The sequence below is a fragment of the Solanum tuberosum genome, unplaced genomic scaffold, assembly GCF_000226075.1.
Source record: "Solanum tuberosum cultivar DM 1-3 516 R44 unplaced genomic scaffold, SolTub_3.0 scf00303, whole genome shotgun sequence".
NCBI classification, from domain to species: domain Eukaryota; kingdom Viridiplantae; phylum Streptophyta; class Magnoliopsida; order Solanales; family Solanaceae; genus Solanum; species Solanum tuberosum.
The window spans coordinates 597565-607131 of NW_006239233.1; the positions used below are offsets into that span (position 1 = coordinate 597565).

Here is a 9567-nt window from a genome sequence, read left to right on the forward strand (position 1 = left end):
TTGATTTTGATTATTGATAATAATAAAATCTCATGCATTACTTAAAACAAGAAAACACCTTATGTCTGAGCTTGGTCTAAGGCCATAAACATTGTAAACAAATTGATGATAAATCAATTCTGCATTCACTGGAATTTCAAGATTGCATCAGACATGGAAACAACAACATTCATTCAAGGAGTCACTATTCATCGTTACTCATGAATACGATACAAGTATGAAGTCATCGAAGATTATTTTGATGTTAGGACCAACAGGAAAGAGGGGTGTGTCGTTGTCTACACAGTACGATGAGAGAAGAATATGACGTCCAATATTTTGGAAATAAAACATTGCAAATGAATTCACACAGTACTAGTTTTGGAGTGTGCATTAGACATGGAAACAACATAGACAGAAGCAGGCTGAGGAGTCACCATCTATCACAGAACTGATCTTTTCCTTGAAAATTACATTTGCTGTGAGGGCCAACAGGAAGGAAGGGGTGTGTCCTTTAGCGACTCTTCCATGATAAAAGGAAGGTGTGGTGGAACACGAGTGTCTTCAATTGATATCGCGTAAAATTTGGTTAGCAATGGAAAAATCAGGAACTATATCCACCGGAACCTGAAAATTAAGAGGAACTAATGAAACAGAACCTTCAAAAATTTCCAATGAGAAGTACATAAGTTCAAATAGAATAATCAGATCATACAAAATTGAATCACAATCAATAGTCAGTCTAGGAACAATATTTTTTTTTTATAAGGTAAAAAAAAGATCTTAAGACTGTTCAGTTGATTCCCTATTATCATGCAAACTATACATGTTAAAGGCTTGAACCAAGATTTTGGCATTGCATTGAGGCACCAAATCACAGAACAGGAAATTTGTTGACGCAAGTAGAAAACAGCTACTCTTTATATATTCTATCACAATATTTACTCTATCCAGGGCCGTCTATAAGGCAAGGGCATTGGAGCCCTTGCTTTAAGCCTCAAATTACTATGACACACACAAAAAACACAAACACAATTTGCATAAATGTTAACAAAAGGTTTCTAATTACTTCTACTAAGTTCACTGTTAAAGTGAATGGAGAGGGGCAAGACTATTTTGAGGGGAAGAGAGGCATTTAGCAAGGGACCCTATGTCTCCTCTGCCCTTTGTGCTAGTAAATGGAGTACTTGATTAGAGCCCTCAGGAAAATGAGGTGATCTGCCAGATTTCCAGTTCCATCCAATGTGCAAAACTACTAGGCATACACACCTAATTATTGCTGATGATTTGATGCTATTTTGTAAAGAGAATCTATCTTCTATCAACAGTTACAGAATCATGGAGGTAACTAATCACTTAAGTGATGGTTCTGGACTTGTGGCTAATCTGGACAAGTCAAGTTTCTTCCTAGCAGGTATTAATGAGGTAACCCAAGGATACTGAGCAGTACAGGTATCTCTTTAGGCTCTTTGCCTAATAGATATCCAGGACTTACTGTATCCTCCAACTAGTAGAATAAGGTGGAGTGTCATATGCTGGTAGACAAAATTACAGGCAGGATTAACAATGGTTACTCTAGACATCTTTCTTATATTGGAAGATTACAAATTATTAGTGCTGCGCTCTTCTCTATTCACAACTTTTGGCAGGCTGTGTATATTCTGCCTCAAAGTGTGATTAAAGAAGTAGACAGGAAGAGCAGGAAATTTATCTGGGGGAGCTCTGAGGGCATTTGTATATAATCAAGACATACTACGTGGTGGGGATGGGGATTATGGGGGTGAGGGTGGGGGTGAAGATGAGGTGTGTTGGAGGGTCGGGAGGACACAATTAATGTGGATTATCACTTGTAGAACTTGTTTTCCCTACTTTCATTTAGGAAGTCATTTTCCTCATTTTTAAGAAACTTATTTTCCTAGAGAAAATATTTTCCAAATATTTTGACCAACCGAACATGGAAAAATCAAAAAGCATTTTCCAGAAAATGTTTTCCTCCATATCGAACACACCCTAAATGCAACTCAGTTTCCTCAGCTATTTCTCGTTGTCCCATTTGATTGATCTGTAGATCACAAAGCAAGTCCTTCCTCTCATTAATACATGAATTTTATTAAGTTTGTTCAAGGTCTCTTATAAAGGTTGATTTAAGATCACAAATTGCATTGTGCCGCCTCAGTTTACGGCCTCTTATGATGATATGTTACGTTGCAAATAGTAGCAATACTCCATCTAAAACTAATCCTTGGAGTTTAGCTGCTTGAGAACACGGAAGACACTCAATGATAAGGTCGGGCTATTTACCTTTCAATGGGTACGATTATATGCTTAATACACAGATCATGATTTTTCATTGGCAAATGCCCATCTAGGTCAAATCTCCATTCTTTAACACCACACTACTTATGTTACCATTATAAAAAAAACACCACATTATTAAAATATTGAAATAGATAGTATAAAGGCACCCGAAACTTAAATGTCAGAAATTAGACAAAAGTAATTTTAGGCCAATTGCACTCGGGCCTCGGCATTCAATTACTAGAACAGCTATTGGTGATAACAAAGAGGGATTATACCTGAACAGTCTCCAGCTTTTCCAGTGCGCGTTTCAGTGGTGGTGTCATCACACCATATTTCTGAAGAAGTGTTTTAGCAGCTTCTTTGTCGCCTCTTGCTTGTATTGTCAGAATTTCTCTGCTTAAGCTCGCAACACTATCTTCAACCTTTGAATAGAAGCAAACAGTGACTTCATTGAAAGAATCAAGTGAACTATGAAATAGCGATTCTCATGATCTCGTACCTTTTCAAAATCAACACCAAATGTTTCATCGGGATGCAAAATAAATGCGCCTTTCTCGAAAAGATAATTAAACTGCAATGCCTGTCCTTTCCTGATTGTGTTTGAAAAATTAAAGGCTACTGAGAGCAGACAATGTGGAAGGTTAAAGACTAATGAGGATAACAAATTGACAACAATGCCTACCCATGAGTTTCCTCTAATCCAAAGCGTACTGAGCGGAAACATCCAGCAAGAAAAGAGACATACATTGACTTGGCCAGGCTCTTTGGAAGCAAATCCTGAGCCATATAAGAACAAAGATCATTGTCTTTTGATTTTGATTATCACAAGGGACACAAGGAATGTAACACTGGTATAGTGGTATTCATTCTCAAATTGAAAGATCTTGTGAACTTCTACTAGTAACCTTCAGCCAGCCAAATCACATATAATTGCCACAAGTTTGTACATGGAAAGGCAATAAGATAGCTAAATAGAACATTAAAAAATCCTCTAAGAAGTGATATTCTAACAGGTTCATACACTAATTATTGTTCGGTTGAATACAATCTTCCAGTTTCTGATGATCCCCATCTCCTTGCGAAGACTAGAAAAGGCAACAAGATACTTTCAAAACTCAGCATTGTAAATTTACCAAAAGAATAAGTTAGGGCAGGAAAGGAGCCCAAAAAAAGTGACGAGGCTAAAAACTTTTACGAACCATTAGAAGCTCATCCGAGAGAAAAACGTGATTTTCTTAGTATGTACATGCATAACAGATCTCTTACTTGTTAGGGACTGTCACAATGTTAATAAATCTGCCATAATGAAAAAGGATGCTCTCAGGCACGAGTCCCAAGGTTGAAAGTTTGAAGTCCCTTTCGGGCTTTTGAATCTACTACAGGGGTCTTACACCATTGGAGATCCATCATTTTTCTTCCTTTTTACCTCGTTTCTTTCTTTCTGGTCTGAGATGGAAAATAGCATTTTCTTCAGAATGGGGGGAAGTCTTATGACATAACTGCCTCTTCTACAGCGATGGGGGTATGGTTTGATTGGGTGGAGAGTTCGAAACTCTCTATGAGAAAGACTGATCCTCAGCAGAGGTGCTCTGTTATGGCTATGTAAGAGGCTCCATGAAGCTTCAGCAAATAGGGGAAAGAGTTTCAAGTCATGGAGATGCAAGGACATCACCACCTATACTTATTGCACCCAAAAGTTCAATAAATATGGTTATCTCATTATTACAGTTGAAGGGCTCAGCAGAACAGTCATCATAGAACCAGAGACTAAATTTAATGAAGGTTGGGAGAATCTAGCAGGTAGAATTGAAGACCTCATTAATAAATTCTCAAGCACACAGTACACCACTGAGGACAGGGCACTGTGGAAGGAAGTCATTGTGACAGTATGGTAAAGCTAGCCCCTGGTGCACAGAAATGGTAATTGATACCTGTGGAGCGGGAGTGTGAAGAATTATTAGGAACTTATGGTAATCAATGGAAGACAAATCTGCCTCAAGGTTGGCAATGGTGCAAGGATAAAATTTTGGAGAGATAGGTGGAATGAACAAACTCCTCTAAAGGAGGCATTCCCTGACCTATTTCTTATTTGTCTAATTCCTGAGGTGACAGTCTAGGAGTGCTGGTCCACACAGGGGTAGGATATCCCTTTTAGGGGGCTTCTAAATGATTGAGAGATAGAGAGTGTAGCCCTTATACTGGGGAAAGTAGGGCAAGTTTTTATCACTAATACAGAGGCTAATAGAGCTCTTTGGAAACACAATAGAAATGGGATATTGTCTGTAAAGAGGCCTTCAGGTGACTAATGAGAATGATCAGTTCAAGTGGAACTACTTTCGGAAAAGAAACATTCCTACCAAAGTAAAGTGCTTCACTTGGTTGGTTATAAAAAGTGCTTGCCTAACGCAAGAAGTGCTACAGAGGAAGAGAAGAGACAACTCGTTTCTAGGTGTTTTCTGTGTATGGTGACTGAGGAGACAAACAAGCACCTTTTTTTGCACTGCAAGTATGCTGCTCAGCTGTGGAATTAGTTTCTCAACATCACAGGCAATAGCTGGACCATGCCTGAGCATACATCAGACCTTCTTAGCTGCTGGATAATAAGGGGGGGAGTAAGAGCCAGAAGAGATGGTGGAGACTGATTCCTTCATGTATATGGTGGTCAGTATGGAGGGAGAGAAATGGTTGAAGATAGGTCCAATTCCATTCACAAAGTTAACTGAAATTGTATTGTATCTCTACTTTTTTGGTGTAAACAGTAATGTATAGAGGATTCTGAGCAGATTATAGATCTGATACGGAGTTCTTTTGAGGTAGCCAGCATTTCCTTAAATGCTGATTTATACAAACTTACCAGCTTAAAAAAAAAAGATCAATTACTTGGTTTCAATAAGGATTGGACAAACTAGGCTTTGTTGGAGGGTCCATGTGCTGCGTAAACAGAGGCAAAAGTCTCTCTCATAAAGATGCAATCCATATGGAGACCTTCTAAAACATAAGCTACACATATTTCTTTAAGTAACTAGATAATCATACAACTTGATTTCCCTGACAGATTTTAAAACAACCATTAAGTATATTACTGATATCTTATATGCAGATTAGCTTCAACCTGTTGTAAAACTTTTGTTGCCACACAAAATCCGGTATGCCGATCAGATCCATCTTCTATTTAGGACTCCAAGAAAACATAATTTGAACAAAAAGCCCAACTGGTTAAGGTTACATTTTTAAAGAGGTAAACCACGATATTCTATTTCTCTCCCCAAGAAACAAAGCCTAAAGTAAATTTTCCTCATTGAAACACAAAAACAGATATAAAAACTAAGAAAAGCAATGTAAATCAGCTAGTCCCGAAGCAAAATTGTAACTCCATATGCAAGAGTGAACTGTTCTTAATCAGCCGTCATTTAGTTTCTTACCTTATCCATTAGAAACCTAAGCGCCCAAAGCCCAACAATATCTGCCTTAGCTTCTTCTAGTGATGAATGAAGTTCTTGCAGCTCCTATATAATAAGGTACAGGAGAATCTTATGTCAAAATGATATGAGAACAGATGAAAAGACAATATTTGAAGGAAAAAAAAATCTGTCTAGAAGCAATGAGATGGAATCTGATTCTTTAAACAACAATTAGATGAATAAGGACATAAATTTGGAGAAATAAAGCACAGTTAAAACTGACTAATCTGACTGTCGACTTCTGCCCATTCGGAAGTGTGATTGTGTGAGGCCCGATTCCATGGCAGCATTCGTGACAAATTGTGTGAGTAAAGAAAGAGTCAAAGTCCACAAGCTCTCGTTGTTCTTCCATAATACACACATTAGCTATAGGCTTAAGGATAAGCTTGAACCTGATCAAAGAACCAGAGGAAGTACATTATATAAGCATGTCACAGGTACCTAAAACTGTTTGTTTGATAAGTGACTTAGCAAATCACAGGAAGGGGAGGAAAATGAGTTCGTACTTTGCTTCTGAAACATTCTTAAGCATGACCATGGATGTTCCTCGATCTTTTACTATTCTTTCATCATTAGGAAGATTAAATGCGACTGTTTGAGGGCCCTTCACATCCTGCCAAAGAAAGGAGTACTTGGATTATTGTAATATTTGCTTGTAGTTACTGTTCAGTATGCTTTGTGATGCTTTCACCTCGTTTATTCTTTTTTGGATTGCTTTGGACTATTTTTTCTTGAGCCGAGGGTCTATCATAAACAACCTCTCTACCTGCTTTGTGATGCTTTCACCTCGTTTATTCTTTTTTGGATTGCTTTGGACTATTTTTTCTTGAGCCGAGGGTCTATCATAAACAACCTCTCTACATATGAGGTAGAGGTAAGGTCTGCGTACACTCTACCCTCCCAGACCCACTTTGTGGGACTATACTGGGTATGTTGTTGTTGTAACCTGAAATGATCTATTTTCCTGGTACCTCGATTATCGTATTGTAGTTTCTGTTCTGTTACTATCTGTAGTTTCTGTTATTATCTGATGTTTTTTGTACTCCCAATACTTCTTTTTTCTGGACTGTTTTTCCTTGAGCCAAGGGTCTATTGGATAAAGCCTCTCTACCTCTAAAGAAGGGATAAAATCTGTGTACACTCTACCCTCTCCAGAGACCCCACTTTGTGGGACTACACTGGGCATGTTGTTGTTGTTGTAACCTGAAGTGGCCTATATATTGGTCTTTGTTCCTACTTTGGTATAGTGTGATTTTCACAAAGAAAGGAATAAGGTGCCAAGCAGGAACTGGCTGTGCTGAATTGTTGGTAAGAACTAAGAACCGAGAACAATGCTTTTTTTTAAAAAAAATGAGCATCAGTCCGTATAAGGCTAACACTCACTTCATGTGCAGTCAAAACAACAATTTGCAACTTGTCAAACAAAATATATGTTATACATTGGGTTAGCTTGGAAGTTCCTGATCCAAGTATATGTTACATTGTTCCCATTTCAGCACCTGGTTTACAGACATTTTAGTAAAAGAAACAATCTTGACTCTAAATTTCAAGGAAAGAAATCCAACTATAGAAGAAATCGAGGAGAACAATTTTCAGCCTATTTCTTTTTTAAGTGGAGTTAAATAGATCAGTGCCATTCGCCTTTGGAAAGTCCAGACATGGACCGGGAGCCCAAACGAGGATAAACCTGGCACTGATACCATGTAAAGATATGACAACTGAACCAAACTCAACCTCAAAAGCTAGCTCATGAGGGGAGGATTGCCCAAGTCCATATAAGCAGACCACCAGTCCATTCCCCAAACAATTGTGGGATTTTAGCCCACTCTAACAATCAGTAAAGGTATCCTTCCCCTCCATTTCTACCCACTTTTATATGGGAAAAGCTTGATATTAGATACAACAAAAATAAAACAAAATAAGATAAAATTTATCCCTCCCTCCTTTCCATCCCTAAGTCTTCAGTGCTTTTCTCCCTTTCTTCAGTCCTAACAGTGTGCAATATTGTTCCACCTCATCCAGCAAAAGAGCAGAGGTCACAAGATTTACTCAGAAGAAGGTAATCCCATAATCTTGGAAAAATATCTTACTTTGTGAAGCCTTGGAGTACACAATCACAGACACAAACTCACAGTACATATGTAAGACTTTTATCTGATATTTTCTTCCTAAAAATGCAGTTCTTGTGAGATAAAGATAAGAAAACATGTGCTTTTAGATGAGTTGCATAAGGAGAAAAAAAAGATTTAAAAGAAAATGTAATAATAGAGACTCACCCCTGCATTGTAAAGAAGCTGAATAACCCGGATGGGGGCAGCTGTAACATTTTCTGACTTGTAAATATCGTCCAGAGGAAGATTCTTCTCCAAAACCTAGAATAGCTTATTTTCAGCAAGGAACAGAAGAAATAAAGAAATTATGGAGCCAAAGCTGATCTAGCATGGGAGGTCTATAGGCACCTGCAGCTGATCACCAAACAATTTGAGTTGAGCTGTTGCTTCGTCATCACGGACTCCTATAAATGCCTCAAATGTTGCCTAGCAGATAAGATAACATTAGCTACATGTATCATAAGAAAAATGTACAAGGTCCACATTTCCAATAACAATTTATTGTCAGCAAGCAAAAGATTTTCATTAATATCAAAAGGAGCCAAGCACTAGGATCGTGCTGGACATTACGAAAAGGATCCATCAGTTACAAGCTACTTTATGTAATGAGCTAATCAATCAAACAGATCCAGAAGGTTGGGCCATGCCAAATTTCGCTAACTCGGTCATTTCGAAAACTCTGGCAAATGAGCTGCTACATGGATACTGTCTAGGATACATCAACTGTAGAATGGCTACACAATGTCGAGTTCCACAAGATTCTAAATAGAGTGAGCTTCCCGAAAGAAAACTAAGTCAAAGGCAAAGTATAGTATATGCGACTCCCACAGAGGAAAATGCATGTAGCAAGCAGTGATCATCAAATTTATATATATTAAGTACTGTATCTGCGACTAGAGACGATATTAAGTGGAATAATGCACCTTTCATTTATATATGTTTCCAGTTCACTAATCAACCGAACAAATCAAGAATATGAGATCAGTTTTTTGATAATGATTTTAATATCTCAATCTTGGCCAGCATTCGAAAACCAGCTGAACTACTACTTATTTTTCAAAAAAAATGGAGCAATGTATTTTTCTATCATACCAAACACACCCTTAATTACTTCAATCTTTTTCCTTTCTTTTATTCTTAATGGAGGGTTCTTGGTAGATTTTATCTCAGAAAAAAAGAGCTAGAGAATAATAAACATGGTGATGCTATGAAGTGATTTATCTGACGTGTTTATGTTATTCATGTCAGGACAAGTGAGAAACACATGGAGTGAAGGTGTTTAAAACGTACATTCTGATCAAGTTGAGGTGCTATTTGAGAACTGTAATTTTAATAATCAGAAATAGAAATCTGTGAATGATACTGCATGATGTTTGACCCTCATTATCAAACAGGTAAGCCAATGTGGTACTACACCAAATAGTTAGCTTGAGCATTCCGGATCAAGGCAGAAAATTAGAATCACAGTAGAAATTGTAAGCAAGGGTTGAGTTTCAAAATTTGTTGATACCTTGTATCCAAAAAGTGCATCTTCATAAGTTTCATACGGGCCAATAGTGACATCCAACTTGGAGTCCTTCATAAGTTAGAAAGCAAAAGAACATGTCAGCTCTAAGAATGACTGTCAAACCTAGAATGAAAGCACATGAAAGGGCCACATACGGCTTACATAACAAGCCGAAACTCATCAAGGCATTCCCCCCCCCCCCCCCGGC

The 9567-nt window shown here is 37.9% G+C and overlaps 1 protein-coding gene across 1 annotated transcript in view; it reads right to left on the reverse strand.

The window, feature by feature from the left end:
- Nucleotides 1–102: 102 nt before the first annotated feature.
- The window catches only part of LOC102578826 (nudix hydrolase 3), a 21690-nt gene continuing 12225 nt past the window's right edge, over nt 103–9567 (reverse strand). Inside the window, exons 12-21 of the mRNA XM_006359896.2 lie at nt 9363–9428; nt 8201–8278; nt 8018–8113; nt 6248–6354; nt 5965–6133; nt 5703–5786; nt 2963–3057; nt 2780–2870; nt 2556–2702; nt 103–606 (exon numbers count right to left, since the gene is read on the reverse strand). Coding sequence (XP_006359958.1) covers nt 544–606; nt 2556–2702; nt 2780–2870; nt 2963–3057; nt 5703–5786; nt 5965–6133; nt 6248–6354; nt 8018–8113; nt 8201–8278; nt 9363–9428 — 996 coding nt within the window. The 3' untranslated portion in view covers nt 103–543. The remainder of the gene's footprint in view (nt 607–2555; nt 2703–2779; nt 2871–2962; nt 3058–5702; nt 5787–5964; nt 6134–6247; nt 6355–8017; nt 8114–8200; nt 8279–9362; nt 9429–9567) is intronic.